The sequence below is a fragment of the Phodopus roborovskii genome, unplaced genomic scaffold (genome assembly GCF_943737965.1).
Source record: "Phodopus roborovskii unplaced genomic scaffold, PHOROB, whole genome shotgun sequence".
Taxonomy (NCBI): domain Eukaryota; kingdom Metazoa; phylum Chordata; class Mammalia; order Rodentia; family Cricetidae; genus Phodopus; species Phodopus roborovskii.
This window is the reverse complement of record NW_026126099.1, coordinates 217690-237640: the sequence shown is the minus strand read 5'-3', so window position 1 is coordinate 237640 and position 19951 is coordinate 217690. Positions and strand designations below refer to the sequence as shown.

The following is a 19951-nucleotide window of genomic DNA, read 5'->3' as shown; positions in this document are numbered from 1 at the left end:
TAAATAGAAATACTAACATAGGAAACATAATTTTTAACAAAGATGCCACATAAATGAAGATTTATATACTCTAAATTTTCATATACTCAGGAAATAGTCTAATTATTCAAAAAGAAGGCAATGGTCTATTTCTCTTACAAGTAAGATTTCATTAAAACAAAAACGTAAGACTAACAAAGCTAAGAGTGTATCACTGAGCTACTAAGCTACTTTCTGATTTGTTTTCCTAAGACAGAAAAGAAACTTTCCTTCTGAAAGCACTATTCTGTGTACAGGAATTATCTTGCAAATTAATATAAAGATTCCAGCTAAGGTCCTGGAAATGAGTATTCCTGTAAATTTCTGGAACTGTTTCATCTCCAAGACACCCTACAACTCCCTTTGTCCACCCTACAACTCCCTTATTTGCTCTTTCATTTCAGAACAACTGATCATGTTTTATACTCTCATTGCAAAGTTTATCCATAGCCCTTCTATTTTCATTCAATCCATTATGTTTCTTCTGGCTTTGCTCTATACCTCATGCAACTTTCACAACTGTTAACTCCACCAATACTTCTAAATTAAGTATTCCTTCACGCCTGAGCTGTGAGTCAGCTTCTGCTTCTCAGTCACATTCTCATCTACTTTCTCCAGTCAGAAGCAACAGAATAGAAGTTAACAATTTTGTTTTGTAAGGAGCTAGACAGTAAACATTCTGATGGACAGAGATACGTATGATCTCCGTGTCTACCACATTCTTGGTTGCACTTTAAAAAACAAACAAAACTAACCAAAGAACATAAAAAACAATCTTGTCACACAGTCACATGAGCTGGAAATGACCGTCTATATATCTAAGCTCTATTAAAGAACCACTGCTGCAATTTATTTTTAAATACATTCTCCTGTGTAGTTAGCACTTGTCCCCACTTCCCAATGGGCATGGTCAGTGCAACAGGTGGGGGCGGGATGGATATCTCACTACACTCCTGTTACACTATTTTGTTTTAAGTTTCTACCTCCATCTCTCTGCTGCATTCAACATACTGTTCCAATCCTCTACTTTATATGTAGCTTAAAGTCCATCTCTTGAAGTGAGTTTACATATTCATTACACCATTTTAAAACTCTCTTTAGGCCTGAAAAAAATGAGTCAGCAATTCAAAGTATTTTCTACTGCTCTTCCATAGAACCTGAGTACAGTTTCCAACACCCAATCAAGTGGCTCACAACTACCTGTAACTGCAGCTGCTGAGATGCGCATATATATGTATATGTACATGTATAATTTACACACACATATACATGCATATATATATACATATATATATATATGTATATATATATAAATAAAATTCCCAACTCCTACATAACAAATCAAAGATATTGAAATGGCAAAAAAAAAATCAAAAGTCTACTTTTACAGATGATTAATGACCTCAAAGTAGATTTAAATCAACAGGTAAATTCAGCCAGGCAGTTCAGAGATGAGATACTCAATAACTATGGTACAAAATCTAGCAAAGAGTTAGAGGTTCTGCAAAAAAGAAAAGATGGATGGACAGACAGACAGATGGACGAACAGACAGAAAGGAAGAAAGATATGAAGAAAGACAGGAAGGAAGAAAGAGATGCAGAAAAAGAAAAACTGAATAAATCAAAATTTGAAATCAGTGGATCACTGGTCCCATGAAAGGACAAGAAGATGATATAGCCCTGGAGATGAGTGTGACAGGCCAGATGAGAACTGTGAGTGTCACAATAAACTTCCTTCAGTGGGAATCAACATTAACATAGCACATATATAGATAATGATGAAAGTGTACAACAAACCAAATGTTTACAGATATGCTTATAAATCCTGTAGGAATGACTAATATGAAAAGCCTTTCAAACCCTCCAAAGGGAAAGCATTTTAATAGAAGTTTCCTGGAATATATATATATATATATATATATTAAGTGAAGTGATAATATATATTGGAGGGACAACAACCCAACTTGACAACAGATGCTACTAATATAAACCTTAGTATATAAAACTTCTTTTTGAGGTACTGGCCAAAGGTTTCTCATAGACATGATCCCTAACACTACAGGCCATTGCCTATGCTATTTGGAACTCTCTATAATTTGACAAGAATTTCAAAGCAGTTTTAATTTGCTGAACACACCACATATTTATGTCATTGTACGGTGCATGGAGAAATCCAGCTGGTACTCAACTGGAAACTTCACCCTTACTAGCTAGGTTTCACATTACTAAAATATATTATAGACACTACCAGGAGGAAAAAAATCAGTCTCATATAACTATGAACCTTCTGAGCTCCAATAACCTCCTGTCCTCAAGGTATGCTCACTGGCAAAATAGTGGCAAGAATGTCATACAATGAACTAGTTTTTCAGTGGACTTAAGGCTCATTACCTGAAACGGAATCTGTAACTGACACTGCCAATGAGACCAATAACCTGTGACAAGACAGGTCTTAGGGCCTTGTGGGGAAATATATAATTATTATTCTGTTAACTACAATAAAATGACTTGTAATGGCATATTCATTGATCTGGGCATCCCTAAATCCTTGTCAGAAAAGCTTCATGTAGTGGATGGCAATCAACATTGATACCTACAAGTAAACCAACCACCTGAAGAAATTTAGAGACTTTGAAATACTCAACCTTACATGGATGTCTGAATCAAACCCTTACTGTCAAGGCTCAGGAATCCATGTGTTAAGTGAGAACAAAAAAGACTGGAAAACCAGAGATGTTAGAAATCTTCAGAGACAGGGTTTTCATTATGTAAAAGGAGAGATGAAGAAAGGAACTCACAAAGACTGCAACAGAATGTATAATACTTGCATAAGCTTGAGCCTGACAAAATCCTAGGATGGAGGAGAGGAAGTAAGAGCATAGTCCCAGCCCTAGCCAAAACATAATTTACAACTGAGAACTGCTGGATAAGAGAAGATGAGATTTGTTCATTGGAATGACAGTAGGTATCATTCCAAGGTAGCTCCCATGTTCAAGATAGGCTGAAAACACATATCAGACTCCCATTTTTATGTGCTTCCCTTCTATTTCTCCTGGAAGGCATTACTCACCCTGTGGAGTGGGGATGGGGAATGGGATGGGAGGAGGGTCGGGGGGGTATGGGAGGGAGGGAAGGAGGTAGAGCAGGCGGGTCGGGAGCATGGGAGGGAGGGAGGGAGAGAGACTGGGATCGATACGTAAAATAAGAAAAAAAACAAAACAAATAAACAAACAAAACAGGAATTCAGGTGGACAGAGAGGTATGGAAGATCCTGAGGAACTAAGGGCAGGGAAAGTATATGATCAAAATAAATTATATTATTATATTAAATTCTCAAAGAAAAGCATTTTAAAAGTACAACATTAAATATTTTTAAAAGTGCCACTTAAGTGGAAGTTTTAAGTGCAATAGAATTTCGTATGCCAGGAAATAAGTCTAATTTTCTCAAAAATAAGATTTAGTCAAATACAAGCATGACTGATCTATCACAGTGAAAATTTCTAGCAATTTAACATTGGTCTACTTTTTGTAATTGTTTTCTTAAAGCAGAAAAGAACCTTTCTTTCTAAACACTGCACTATTATTCAATGTACAGGAATCAACTTGCAGACTAATGTAGACAGAACGAGTCAATCACCTGGGGCTGCTGCTTCTTCACTTTCCAAAGCTGTGGCTCCATCTTTCCAAGGTCTAGTCGCTCCTCTGCTCTTCGGTTTCTTTTCAGCTTTTTTTGAGAAATAAAGTATATATATATATATATAAACAAAAAACAAACAAAAACATGTACTTAAAAGCTAGAACACTTTAGGTTCCTGTATGCATGCCAAATATGAAAGCTCTAATAATGATTTATTAATTCTAATAGAGTGTTGTAATAAAAATACATTCTCATGTGATATACAGTTCCCAGTTACCTGGTAGCATAATTCAGAGAATTGTAATATTGTATGTGATGATAACCTGCCAAATAAATTGTGTCTATGTTCAGTTTAAAAACAGAGATATTTCAGTAATCATGCTTGGACAATTTTCTTAGTAGAAAAACTATAGTTTACATAGAAAACATTACTAATTTTAATTTTTTTTTTTGTCTAGCAGCACATGTGCGCACACGTGCGCGAGCACACACACACACCATATAAAGATGGAATTTTATAGCTAAGAGTGCCTACATTAAATTCAGATATCATGTCAATAACCTAATGACATATGTAAAGGTTTTAGAAGAGTAAAACCATGCAAAACTAAGAATTCCTAGAAGGGAAAAAAGACTAGTCAAAAATTAATGTAATGGAAACCAAAAACAACATAAAGCACTAAAATACAAAGGATTTAAAAATATGGAATTAAGTAATGAGGGTAATTACTTTTTATATTCAAATTTGAGGAAGCTTACATGCAAACCTAAAAGGAATACAATTTAAAGTAGTGTTGAAAATAAGCATCAATGTCTTCTCAGTAATCCAATGTTTTGGAGATCTAGTTTCTTTAATTTTATTGACATAAAGGTTTATTTTGTTTGACTTCAATGTAACTACTTTGAGTAAAAATAACTTGAGTTTTCAAACTTTATAGGTTATATGTGCATTCAAGCAAAAACAACAACAAAAACACAACACAACAAAACAAAAAAACTGCATCTAATATTTGAAGGACTATTTTCTGACAAATTTCTTAGTTCCTTTTTATTTCTTAGAGAAACTTTGCCCACTAATATTGAAGCATCCTTGAATTTTCCTATCTCTAGAGGCCATGGAACCAATCCCTCCAGGATACTGAGGAATGACTGACTATGAATGAACTAAAACTAAATAGATATAAAGTTCCACTGCATGTCAGCAGTGATCTTTAGCATTCTCAAAACTGATACACAATAATCTATAGCTCAGTCTCAAGCAATTACAGAACTTAAGTGTACATTAAGTATCTTAGGTAGAAGTCCTTCAGAAAGCCTGACTTGGGATTCTATAAAGGAAAAGCCCCCTCTGTTCTCCAGGTAGTTGAATTCTAGAAACATACAATGCTATCTGTATTCATAAAAGTAGGCATTCTCTGTTATGTTTTTTGCCATCCGTCCACACTTATACACCTTAATTCCACACTTTTCCACTTATAATTCTTTCTGTATCATCACCTAATCTAGATACTATCCACTGTCTCCTACTTTCCCACAGTGCCCCCAACAAGAAAACAAAACTTTCTTGTCTCCTTTATTTACAAGCTGATTGTTACAAGCAAAAAAAAAAAAAAAAACTAGCTACACAGGAAAACAATGGATCTAAAATTTAGCTTAATTGTCTTTTTTAAAAAAAACTTGATGGGTCATGTATTAATTTCTCAATTCTGATATGAAGATTTATACTAATTGCCCATTTATCTATCAACTATACTCCAAGAATCTAATAAATATTAACAAGTCTGGACCTTAACTCCTCCATCATCCTTCTTGAGTCTCTTTGATAATCCAACATTTCTTTTTTAGTACTAAAAATACATACATATAACAAAAGGTGACTCTTATCTACAAGGAAATCTTTCACTTAGAAAACCAAGGATTCATCTAAACGACTTTATTTTGGAAAGTGTCAAATATAGCAGTAACATGCCATTCCCAAAAGCTTTAATAACAAAACCAACAACAAACTATATTTAAGGGCTGTAACTATAACTATGATTCAGTTCTATTTCAAAACTGGGCTCATGAATTTAAGTTATTTTTATTGAAAAAAATTATTTTTTCATTTTACATATCAACCCAAGTTTCTGCTCCCACCCCTTTTTTCCCCCATTCAGTCTTCAGAGGAGGTAAGGCCTTCCTTGGGGAGCCCAAAGTTTGTCATACTTGATATGTCAGATTTAATTTATTTTTAAAGGTTACAAACAGGAAAACCTAGAATGATTATTGAGACATATAATCCCAGCATTTGGGAGAGAGAGGCAGAAAAACTGTTGTGAGTTCTATTCTAGCCTATATTACAGAGTGAGATCTTGAATTTTAAAAACAAAGACTGTCTTTTCCCCCCTGGCATACATTCTACACTAAAACAAAATTAGATCTAACAACATTTATATGCTTTTCCAGTCCTGTTATATAGTTGTCTCATAAATATTCTGCCAAGAAAGAAGTAAAATAAAATCAATAAGCAAGAAATTGCAGTCAGAATTTAGAAGGGCTGCAGAGTCATATTTTAAAAACATGTGTGCTTTCTGCTTGTGGGACCACAGAAACATTATAAACTATTCCCTTCAGATGTCTGGGGAATACTTTCCACAATGACTATTTTATTTCACAACTGCTGCTAATATATACTTGACAGTATCAAAAAAAGTACACTATCTAAAATCTTTAATATTTTCAGAAGAAACAACACAAAAAAGCAGTTTTAGGACAATTTGAAGTTCACCTAATAATATAAGATTTTTTTAAAAAAAAATCACTTAACTTTTAAATCATAGTATCTTTTACCTTCTGAATAATTTCTAACAATGACTTATAATATGCTGTTCAAAATAATCACAGCAGACATTACTATAATTTTCGCTAAAAATTAAATGTTTTGATGTAATAATCAGTAAAATGTTATAAAGTTTTTTTCAGTAAGTCTCATTCAATGTTAGTGAAAAAATATTTATGGTCATATTCCTAAAACTTAAGAAAAAAATTATAATACTTTCATTATAAACTGGTCAACTAAATAATTAAACATTACTTATATTTAGATTGTTCCTTGTTTTTAAAACTACAAATATTCTTAGGTAGAAATAAACAAAGACTGAAATTTTCCTCATGTCTTTTAAAAACAACCTTTGAAAATGACTATTCAAATAACAGTGCTAAAAGTTTCAAAAAGTAGTATTTAAAACAGGCCTGTCTAACTAAAGTCTTTGGTATATATAGTGCACAAAGACTAACAAAGCAGACAATAGATTTTTAAACCAGATTTTAGCTAAAATATAAAGCTAATTCCTACCTTTATAAATACTCCAGAGAGACAAGCTGCTGCTGTATTTACCATTAAGCTGACTTATGTTCCACTTCATAGCCTTACTCTTCCTAGCCAGGATTAAAGCTGAATTTCTGCAGAAAAGGACTCAACAACAAAGCCCATGTTGCCTGAACAAGCCTGAATTTCTAGCAAATGGGGATGGAGCTATTTGCATTGTTGATTTAAGGAGGGAGGAGTGAAGGGAATAGATAAAGGGGGCTGGTAATGTAATTTGTATATTGTCTATGAGCTGTTGAGACAGGGATCATCAGTCACCTGCTCAAAGTCCCTTCATTTCACCCTCAAAGAAGGAACAAAGGTTACCCTGGGTCAGAGAATTTGGAAAGAATTGAAAGACAGGCAAAATCTAACTACCAATCCATTGTGTCTGTAGAGAAAGTTATCCATGCTGAACCACATGTTCCTTTAACCAGGGCATTTTTAATAGCCTTAAGAGAACCCTGCTAAAATTAATCATAGCACAAAACCAAGGATAGTTTAAAAGGCTAGGCACTGCTTGTAATTATCTTAATACTTAGCAAGAAATATTTAAATCAGAGAAAAAGACTTTTTATTTATTCCAAGCTATTTTTTTTTGCATCATAATAACTTTCTCACACAAGTGAAAAAAACACTTATCAAAACTGTTCATATACAACAGAAAATATGTTTTAGATTTCATGCCCTTTTGGGTTGACAGCATCTCTGGAAATTTCATTCATACCTAACAAAAAGAATGTTCAATGTACTAAGTTTATTAACCTATACTGCATTGTAAATCACATCAAGAGCAAAAACCTGAGTATTTGAATGTCAATCAGCAAGACTGACATACTTCATTTAACCTTGATGAAACTTTTTTCTTAAACTTTTTTCTGAGAATTTTATATGTGCATACAATGTACTATGATCAAATCTATCTTGAACTCTTTATAGCCTTCATTATGTGCACATGTACCATTATCTTATCCACCTGACAGAAAACTAATTTTAGTTTTTAGCTAAACATACAGTCCTACTATATATAATAAAGGTGGTAAAGATATGCTTCAAAATATACAGAATCTTAATTCTGAAACTTAGAGAGGAAAAGCATAAGTTCTAGAACATACATACTTCTTTGAACAAAGAAAGCACCAGACATAATTTATACAGTTTTGGTGTGGGGGTAATAAAGAAGTAGAAAATAAAGCTATTTCTATTTACAAAGTAAAGATGTGAAATACTTCCCAAGAGACAAACTTTGGAACAGTTATGGAGAAAAATGCTAAATTCTACTTTTCCAAAATAAAGAAAGACTACATAAAAGAATCAGTTACACGTTCTGAAAGGATCCTGCATGAAAGCATGAAATAAACATTCAAAGAAATAGCAAATAATACAAACATAATTATGGTTAAGATCTGTTTCATTTTCCTTTTAACCATAGGAAAGGTGCAAAGGAAGTAACAATGCATAGCTGCACCTTACTGAGTGTAGGTTTGCCCTCCTCCACAGTTCCTCTTAGAAGGAACTCTTCCACACATTAGAGATCCTGCAACTTTAGACTCAAATCATGGGAAAGTTTGCTTCTTGCTCTTCATGATAGTCTATAATGTTACAGTTGGTTCCTCAGGCCTGAAGACCAGAAGGAATACAGAAAGCAAGAGGGGAAAACATCCAAAAAGCATCCACATAGTAAAGAAAAACTCGTAATTCAGCACCTAAACTGGTACTAACCCCAAACCCAGATTACTAGTAGGCCAGTATACAAAAACAATCAACAACCCAGGGCAATATGGCATCACCAGAGCGCAGCTATCCTACTAGAATGAGTCCTGGATATTCCAACAAGCAGAAGCACAGGAAAATGACCTTAAATCCATTCTTACTAAGATGATGGAGGCCCTTAAAAGAGGAAATGAACAAACCACTTTAAAGAAAAAAAAAAATCGAGGAAAACAAACAGGTGAAGGAAATGAGTATAATTAAAGAATTGGCCCGAAAGACAGCTTCACACAACTGAAGACCATTACTAAAATCAATAATATATAAATATGCACCTAATTTTAAAAATTCATTATTTCAGACTTTAAATTCAACTTAATTTATATAGTTCATGATTACAATCCTTAAGTATTGTTAAATCAAAGTAAAACATTTACAATAGTACTATTTCTTAAAGACTAAATAATCTCATAATCTTAGGAAAATTACTGTAGCACACATTTTTAATTATTTTATTTTATGTGTATGTTTTGCTTGCATATATGTCTATGCATAATATGTGTGCCATGCATGGTACCCTCAGAAGACCTACAAAGCTGTCAGATACCCTGGAACCACAGATTCAGAAGACTGTGAGCTCATACATAGGTGCTGGGAATAAAACGGAAGTCCTCTGGAGGGGTAGCCAGTGCTCTTTGCCACTGAGATATTTCTCCAGTCCCTGGGGCACTTTTTAAAACAGAATCTTATTCTGAATGTCTCAAATGACAAATGTATATCTTCATTCAAAAAAACAAAAAGGAAAGAAAGAAAATATCTTCACATGTTAAAAAAGGGGTCACTCCAGTTATGATCCTAAATTACTGGAATATCCTGTTTGTTCCTTCCTGCATTACATGTTTGTAATGACTGTTCAAACTCATATAACATGCTGCAGTCATGGGGAGGGCAACATGATAAAAATAGTTTATGAGGAATCATTAAACTTCTATCAGTTTATAAATAATCTAAAAGGAATTGATATTTACAAAGAAGATCTGGGAGTGGGGAAAACTGAAAAAGAAAACAGGAATTAAAAAAAATAAATTGTTCAAAGAAAATCTGCAATAAGCCCTGTTTTCACTTATGCAAACCTCTCCTCCAAGTTGCTAAGGACATAGCAACACATAAGCAGCTCTGTTCTTTTTTTCACTATATACCCTGTACTGACAGTCTTGAAAAGAAATTTGGTCAGTTGTGACATCACAGGGAGTTTTAAGAGAACACAGGGTCTCAACAAGAGCTTGGAAAAGAAAAAGTGGATAAATTTAAAAAGCACAGATTTCTCTACTCCTATGAAGCCTAATTAAAAACTTCATTATTTCTGATCACAGAAGTAGTTGTTAAAAAAAATGGAAGAAGTTGTAAAGCAAATGAAACTTTATTCTCCTAATCAAGTAGCATTCATGTCTCATTATACTTTTCTAAAAACTGCAACTATATTGCCTTTAGTAATTATTTTTCAAAAGCTTTAAATGTATGAAAAAGCAATTCTTTATAAGTTAAAAACCATTTCTACTACATTTAAGAAATACTCAAAATCAATATAAAATTTTACTTTATGAAGTATGATTATCTTAATGCTATTTATGTTATTTGAAATTAAAGGGCCCTTATTTAATATTTAAGTCAATAAAGACTTCTATTAATTGAAAAAAGACTATAATGACAAAAATCAAATGACTGAAGAAAATATTTTTAATTGAGAGAAATGCATTTAAGCTATGCAATAAATGAAACAATAAAACTAGTAGAGAGAGCAGTATTTGAAGATGAAAAATGAGAAAAGGTGAGTAGACAAATTATAAAGGAATATCAATAGGCAAAGCATATGGACAGAAAAAGTTTTAAATTCAGCCAATTATGGAATGAAAATTATAAATACATTTGTATTGAATAGTAATTACAAACATCATTTTAAATATAACTATCTCCTATTTACATTCTATATAACAACACGGTACCAACTTTCTAAATGTTACTTTGGCTTTGTTGATATTCTTAGCATGAACTGGGACATAAGATCCCTAGGGAACTCTCAAGAATTCTAATTATCCTGGAGCTGGAGAGATAGCTCAGTGGTTAAGAGCACTGCCTGATCTTTGAGAAGATATGGGTTCAAATCAAAACACCCACATGGCAGCTCACAACTGTCTAAGTCCTGTGCCAGGGAATTCAACAGCCTTGCACAGACATACATGTAGGCAAAACACCAATGTACATAAAATACAAATAAAACATTGTTTAAAAAAGAATTCTAATTATCCTAATTTAAAACTTCCATCAACTCTAGTATCTACAGTAGAGAATGTTATTTACTGGTCTGCCTGCCATTCTAATTTGGCATCAAGTCCTGTTATCACCGCTACTAAACACAATGACACCAAAATAATATCTAAAATAACAAAATATAGATATAATAATAATTAGATATTAGCTTACCAATACTTCCTGGTGGCTGCAATACATCTCCTGTGAGACAACACCATCCAACAGGGAAGATATCCCGGGAGTCATATTTGCACCAATAATCAAATGTTCCACTCCATCCATCAAAAGTAATATGAATTTGATCTCCTTTGACACCTCCAATTGTGGCAGGACAGATCAGAAATGGGTTTTTTCTATCAACAGCTTCAATCTTCATCCCCACTTTAAAATTATTTAGGGGTGGTGGTGGTGGTTCCTATAAAAACATTTTTAAATTTTTCACAGTTAAGATATAATAAGAACTATCTTTTCAGTGTGTTCTTTTACAATCCTTAGTAACAAAAATAGGCTTCACACTTTATCAGGAAGAAAGGTATTCTTAAGAAATCACAAACTATTCCTTTAATATTTCACTTTTTTCTTGCAGAGGCAAAGATCTAGATAGAATGAAACAAAATTAGCCTGATCCATGCATTCATACAAAAAAGTCATGTTCAGTCATGTGGCAGCAACTTAAGAATCACTAACAAACAAAAATTTTAAATATTGCTTACACGTAAAAATCACTTTAAAAGGTTTTCCTTTTGACTCCAGAAAAGAAGAGTCTAAATATCAAAGGATAGATTTTATTCTGAAGAGATAAAAATAGGAAGGGCTCTGGAAGTCAGTCAGAAAACAGTAAGACTGTTGACAACCATGATGACACAGAAAGACCATGCAGGGAAATATAGAAATCAAGTAGAAGTCCTGTCTGTATCTTCATCTAGAATTGGTGTTTAAATAAATCTAACCATCTACAGTGAAAATTTTAAAACATCAGGGAATAAAATTCAATCTCTATCAATATTCCAAAAACATTTTACATAACTGAAAATTCAATCTTAAAATTCACATAGAAGCCCAAAGTAATACACTAGATAGCCAAAACAATTCTGAATAATATAAACAAACAAACAAACAAAAAACACTGGTGGACATATTACTATTCCCGATTTCAAGTTACACTATAGAGCCATAGTAGTAAAACCAGCATGGTACCGGGACAAAAACAGACACTGAGATCAATGGAAGAGCATTGAGGACCCAGGCATAACTACATGTCCCAACAACTACCTGATTTCTGACAAAGATGCCAGAAACATACACTAGAGAAAGATAGTTATTTAAACAAACTTTATTTAGAAAGCTAGCTATATACATATAGAAGAATGAAATTTGATCCTTCTCTCTCAACTTGCACACAAATAAATGCCAAATAAATACAAAATCAACGATAGATCTGAAATTCCAAAATTTCTAGAAGAATAAGGAATGTACTTCAGTATAATGGCTGAGGTAAGGACTTTCTGATTAGGGTTCCAATTATTTAGGAGTAAATACAACAATCAACAATTTTGACTTTATGGAATTAAAAAGTCTCTGCACTACAAAGGAAACTGTTAATCAACTGGTCATTGTGCAGAGAACAAATGTTCTCAGCTATGAATGGGACAGCCATATCATACCATCCCACTACCACAAGACTCAGGAGCGAGCCATTGTGGAAAAGAAAGGCAGGAAGATTCTAAGAACCAGAGGTCAGGGAGAACCAGAGCAAAATAATCTTTCTGGGTGTGACAAGATTATTAGACTAATGAATTCATACAACTATAGTTTCTAGTATGAACTGAATAGTGTCTCTTTTACACTAAATTTCTGTTCAAGTAATACAAATATGAATACATTTGAAAACAGTCTTAACCCAGTTTGACTGGTATGGTGTAATAAGAAGAGACCCACTGGGTGTATACACACAGAGAAGAGGCCCTAAAAGGATACAAGGAGGTGGTCGGTTATAAACCAGCCTTCAAGGCACCCTAGTTCTTGTTGTTCTAGCCTCCAAATTGTAGGAAAATATTTTTTTTATTGTGTAATGCACTAACAAACTAACAGTATTTGCCAACCTGCAATTAAAAAAGAACAAAAACTTTTTTTCATGTTGGAAAAGAGAAAAGTATGGAGCATTTCCATTAAAAAAAGAAAATCATGTTCTAGAGGACAGAAATTTCTTCGAAGGGTTTTCTTACCTTCTTAAAGAACACTGCAGGTGCCAGTTCAGATCCAGTAAGTGTCCGTAGTAAGAACATGGGCCAAGATGAAACATTCATTCTGTACCCTGTTTTATAAATCAGATACCATAAAAAACATGTAAAACTATGTTAGTATAGAACGAATGGTTATATTAACTTATCCCCTTTCTAAAGATTTGAGTAAAAGGAGATGCATCTTCTTGTAGCTAAAGTTATCGCTCTGATGTCTAGCTACAATGTCAAAGTGGAACCAGAAATTTTCACTTTTATTTTAAGAATCTAGATTTTGCCAACAAACACATTTATGTTGGGGTCAAGCCATAATAATACAGTTAATACAAACCACAGCCTAGTAAAGCTTTCATTTTACCACCAAAGACCATGCAAGCATTGAAAAAGGTTCCAAAAGGCTTGTAGCCCTTTTCCAAGGAGACCCTGACTTTCAAAAAAAAAAAAAAAAAAAACACATTTCTATTGAACTTCACCAGTGTACATATACAAAATGAAAAACTATGAATATATACTCTAGTAAACAATACGGATGCTTAAGTCTTTAAAGGAAGTATACTAATACCAATAACTATTCTGGGATATATAAGATAGATGACCACATAAATAATAATCAATATAGTAAAATAATAAATCAATATGGTGCAATTATGGGGTAGTGACTCTATGAATGTTCATCATAATTTTTTTTTACATTTAGTATATCTCTAAAACATTTCATAAAATATTATGAAAGGACCTCTTCCTTTAGCAATTCTTACACATACTAGACATAATCTTAAAATTTGTAACAGAAGTTACCAAAATAGCCTTGTTTAGAAATTTTACCAACTTATATCAACATTTCATATTTGCAGCAGAAAGTACAAGTTGGCTAGTTTTACTGTTTTCTGGGGGCAACCATTTTCACTCAAAACCTGCCTCCCCTAATGCTAGAAGTGGAAAAAGGTTTCTGTGCACTCTTGATGAATTCATCCACTAAGATAGGATGCATGGGAATCACTGGCAACATATGCAAAAATGTTAAGATAGACCAAGTCATCCTCAAATAATCTTTTACTGATATTCCCCAAAATATAACTAAGAGAACAAATGGTGGTAATGGAAATGGATGGAATGGTTATTTTTCAGTGCTTACTGCCAAGCCTGCACCTGAGTTTGATACCTAGAACCCACATGGTAAAAGGGAAACAACTGATTTCCGCAAGTTGTACTATGACTTTCACATATATTCTGTGTCACGTGTGTACATACACATACAATAAATGTTAAAGAAAAGGCACATATCTATAATCTCAGCACTTGGGAAGCTGAAACAGGAAGATCAATAGTTCAAGGCCAACCTGAGATATATATATATATAGATATATTCATATCTATATATATATATATATGAATGAATGATACAGTCTTAGAAAAGAAAGAAAAAGAAAACCCACCTCTGACTAGTTTAAAAATCAATGAAGGGTGGGCTGATAAGCAAGTACCTTGCCACTAAGCTTTACTGCATCCTCTTTGAAATTATTTTAAAATAATTTTTGGTAATTAGAATTGAATACAGCTCTTTGTGAATGATAAGTATATGCTCTTGTCACTGGGCTCTTGTCACACTTAAACTAAATCAATTTTAATAAACAAAAATGTAAAAGATATTACAAAAGTAATTATTCTCAGTATTCTGTATTACTAGTTCTTGGGAAATATTTCATTAATAGAGAAAAAAATTCATTCTGAGTTTTACATAATTCTCATTTTAAGCACTGTAAAGAACATAAACACACCTGAAATTTGCTGAAAATGAAAAATGATGAAATAAATCACTTATTTTTCTATATATGATACAGATATTCCACAATTCTAAAAAGGTTTTTTTTCCAAAATATGTCATATTTTAAAAATGTGGCCCAGCCAAACACTACATGTACTGAAATTTAAACCCTTTGCTAAAATTTCCACTCTCTTACTTTTTCTACACCTGACAGTAACTAGGTTCCTTGATGTCTAATGGTTAGTACTGAAAGAACTAAATTAATGACTAAAAATTCCATAATCTTATATTCTTCCTATCCTTATCCTCATACCAAAACTGTTGAATGGCTCAATAGTATCAAGAGTTATGTCATACATATGAAATATTACAGATGTTTTCTCTAGAAGATTTTCTAGAAGCATAAGAAAGCTTTTTAGGTATTTTAAATTTGAAAATTACTATAACATTTGCTCAAAAATGAGACCTTTTAGCACACTTGGGCAGTTTGTATACAAGTGACATGGTAATGAGTTCATCTTCAATCACATATCCTCTACAGTAACTCCCTGACTATATGCTTAGAAAAAAAGGCCTAAGTGGTTTTCAAAAGGATACTTCGAATCACCTCAAGTGAATAACTTACTAGTAAGACTGTGTTATTTCAAGAACTGTTTTTCCTTACCTAGTGGAGGTTGAAGTAAATCTCCTTCCTGTTCACATGTCCCAACAGGCTGTATGTCTGATGAATCAACAAGTCTCCAAAAATCATTCTTATTGTCACTACCATCCAGTCGTAAACGTAATCTGGCCCCAGTAGTTGCAATAACAGAAGCAACACACACTGAACCAATATTGCGAGGGTCACGGGCTTCCAATTTCATACCAACTTGGAATTCATTAGTTGGTGGAGTCTGAGACTGTATATAAATAACATTTTGTTAAAATTCATGAACTATAAGAAAAACAGATGGCAAATATTGTTACCAGAATATTTAATAGGCATGTATTAGGTAAAGTCACAGCAGGTGAATGAGGTCAGTGTTACAAGGCTCAAGACAAAGCTTCCCTTTTGATTGACGTGCAGCATAAAAATGCTGGCTATCATTAGTCTCACTTATCTGACATCCAGAAAACCCAAATATAGCCTATAAAATACACCCCGAAAAATTAAAAAATAAGAATTCCATTAAGGTATTCCCCTTTAAATGAGCAAAATAAAAGTCCTATTAAAGTCTATGATAAAGTTAAACTCTTCAGCATACTTCAAACACCCCTACACACCTGTAGCCTTGATTCCCATATGTGCCACTATCTACCTTGCATTCCACTACTTTGTGCCATCTCTTGATACTTAAATTATTTTGAATGTTTTCTTTCTTCTCATTCTAACATTCTTAAATAGCATCTATTCCATGAGCCCTCTCACTACAGGGTTATCACATTTTTTATATTAGCTACTTCTGTCTTTCCCTCTAGATGGGCAATTTTAAGGGCTAACTAAATCATATCTATCAAAATTACTGCAAATAGATAATTTGGTTTTGAGTGGCACAAATATAATCCTACTTTCTCCTAATACTACCAGAACCCTTAAACCATACAGACACCATTCCCCAAGATACTTTTGTACATTACCATATAAAATCTCAACAGAATTTTGGCATACCTGTCTGAAGTATTCTGAAGGAGCACTTACAGAACCAGTCTCTTTCAAATACTTGTCCCAGTCAAAATAATCTGGAAAAAACAAAAAAGTTGGGTTTGGCGTATACAGTAAGATTTTATTCTGAAAGAATTAAGTTTTAATCCATATGTAAAACAAGGAGGATATGGGAGAGTTTTGAAGGGAACAAAGGGAAGGGTTAAGTATTAAAATTACATTATAATCTCAAAAATTAAAAAAAAGGGAAACAATACTTTCTACAAATCAGGTTCAAACTTCTCAATTTACATTCAATTATGCACAGAAATAGAAGCAAGTTCCTGATAATAATGGTCCTAATGGAAATTATAACCCTTATCATTTTAATGAATTGTAAACTAAAGCAAAGTGATTTTGAAGGATGGGCTGCATGTATAAAGCTAAAGTAGAGGCCCAAGGCTCAATACTTTACAGTACAAAAAAGTGTAGACACTAGAAACAAGTAGAAACATTTTACAGACTAGAAAAATCTATGCATATGAGTCAAATATACATTTGCTTCAAAATTTTGTTGTGAAAGCACTATTTTCAATGGGGAGCTAAAGGTGTTTAATATGTATTCTAACAGAATTTTTAACACTGTGATGTTTTCTAAAAAGAAAATTCTGAGAACCAGAATAGTTCCTAATGGGTTATTAAATTTCTATCCACAGTGTCAAAAACATGGTTTAAGGAACAGCAGTAAACAAGTGTAGAGTGAAGTCACTAAAATAGATTTTAGTGCTGTACATCTTCTATAGATTCTTCCTGTGCTCTTTCCTGTAGTCTTCATGACATAGCACAGTGGTATCAGGAAGCAGTATACTCTGCCTGACTTGAATACTTTTGATATGCTAACCAGACTGTTACAACACTTGACAAACTGATTAAAAATAATAAAATATTATATATTCATATATAAAGTTTAATTTTTAGCAAACAGAATTGTTTATATTCTTGTTAAACACTATTTAAAAAATTGACTTCTCTTCCCTGAGTGAATCTGCATTACCAGTTTCTGATATGCAGTGGTACTTCTTTATCCTCTGTTTCCCTTATGTGTGATTTTAATTATTTTGATTCAATTTCAGTCCAAAATATTAAAGAGAAAATTCCAGAGATAATTCGTAAGTTTTAAATTGTACAGTTGTGAGTAGTATGCTGAAATCTCACAGTCACACTCTATCCCACTCAAGAGACTTAAGCCATGAACACAACAGCCTGTGAATCACATAAGTAACAAACTTGTCATCAAACTGCCTGCTAAGGTAACAAAATATTGATGTACAAAAATATTGATGCTGGCAATTCAGATATGCCAGGGAGAAACCATAAAGGATTACTTTTTCGTTAAATGGAAAGGCAAAAGCAAACAACAATGAAAGAAAAACTACATCGAGGTTCCTGATATTTATGCTAATAGCTGCCAATTTCTCAAATCAAAAATTATCATACATTTGTATTAAAGCATACATTACTCTCTATTTTCAAACATCTACCAGAGTACAATCTTAGAATATAGCTCCAACAAAGGAAGGACTATTAAATCTTTCAAAGGATAGCACAGATACCTGCACACAGTGATTGTTTATCAATCAATTTTCTAGAAAATAAAATTAGGTATTTACTATCTACCAGCCCACTTAAGATTAGTGAAAACAGGAATTGTATCTGTCTCGTTTGGGGCATAATATGTGTCAAGCATAATCCTAAGTATAACAGATGCATCAGCCAAAATATAAAAAATAAAAAAATAAACACTACATTTAACAGTCACTCACTGATTACTAAAGTAAAATGCTAGGGTCTACATCCTGAAAATATATTCAAATAACTGCCTAGTTGATTAGGTACTTTCATTTCTAAATAAAATAGTCTGATAATTTTAAGTGACACATTTCTATTAAAAACTGAACAAATTTGCACTTAAACATACACTTGTAATTTCTTGCAATCATTATCAATTCACCTTTAAATAAAATTAAAATGTCATAGTAAATTTTTGACCTTTTCTATGACTAAGATTTGATGGTATTGGAAGTTAGTATAACATACTATACCAAAAGCAACATGAGTTCATTATAACAATGAAGGAGGAAGAAAAATGATGTACTAAATTACTTAAAAACCTACTGCTTTGTACAGAAGATGTACTTGAATGAGTCGTTTTTTCTTGATTGTCCTTCTTGACATCCATTGAGTCTATCCAAAAGGGAAAAAAATAATATTGGAATAGTCTGAACAAGCACTTCATAAATTTTAAATTAATTTAATTTTTAAATGGGAACTTTTTTAAATTTTGTGATAATCTTCATTTTCTCTGTGTCCCAACAATTTCTGATGTATACTACACTTTATAACTTACTTGTGCATATTGTTAACTGAATTTTTCACTACTAAATCGAGAGCTTCATAAAAGAAGGTATTTAGTTCTGTCTGTCTTGCTAAGTAATATATGCTTACAAAACAGTCCAGGACCTGAGATATATATAAAATGCTCTCCAACATTTGTTAAATGAATGTGCCAATAATCTAAATGAACTACTGATGACTTCTTAAACTGCTTAAAATGATTTCAAGAGTTTAAAACATCACATGCAAGCTAGAATAGAATACTCTGGTTTTCTGCTATGCTAATTTAAATAATTCCACAAGTACTCAAAACTCTTGAGATGTCACCAAATCTAAGATATATCATGTCACTCAAACAAATCAGAGTATATATGAAAGAGATAAATATAAAATGTAATGCTAAAAATTATGCTAAGTCTTTATTTTTTAATTTTTATTTAATTTGAAAACAATCTTATTTTACATACTAATCCCAGTTCCCTCTCTCCCCCCTTCCTCCCACTCCCCCAGCCACTCCTCAGGGAGGGTGAGACCTCCCATAGGGGATCATCAAAATCTGTCACATCATTTGGTGCAGGACCTAGGCCCTCCCCAGTGTATCTAGACTGAGAAAGGATCCCTTCATAGGAAATGAGCTCTGAAAGCCCATTTGTGTAACAGGGATAAAATCTGGGTTCTGTTGCCAGAAGTCACATAGACTGTCCAAGTCCCCCAAATAACACATTCAGTGGGCCTGGTTCGGTCTTATGCTGGTTGCCCAGCTGTCAGTCTGGGGTTCTTGAGCTCCCCCTTGCTCAGGTCAGCTATTTCTGTGGGTTTCCCCAGCATGGTCTTGACCCCTCTACCCATCCCTGCTCCCTCTCTACAACTGGATTCTAGGAGTTCAGTTCAGTGTTTAGCTGTGGATGTC

General features: G+C 33.1%; 1 protein-coding gene across 1 annotated transcript in view; it reads right to left on the bottom strand.

Moving 5' to 3' along the window:
* The window catches only part of LOC127218432 (sex comb on midleg-like protein 2), a 66290-nt gene extending 47403 nt beyond the window's left edge, over positions 1 to 18887 (bottom strand). The window contains exons 1-6 of the mRNA XM_051179448.1: positions 18823 to 18887; positions 16675 to 16745; positions 15691 to 15925; positions 13247 to 13335; positions 11193 to 11436; positions 3656 to 3742 (exon numbers count right to left, since the gene is read on the bottom strand). Coding sequence (XP_051035405.1) covers positions 3656 to 3742; positions 11193 to 11436; positions 13247 to 13335; positions 15691 to 15925; positions 16675 to 16745; positions 18823 to 18886 — 790 coding nt within the window. The 5' untranslated portion in view covers position 18887. The remainder of the gene's footprint in view (positions 1 to 3655; positions 3743 to 11192; positions 11437 to 13246; positions 13336 to 15690; positions 15926 to 16674; positions 16746 to 18822) is intronic.
* Between the last annotated feature and the right edge of the window lie 1064 nt (positions 18888 to 19951).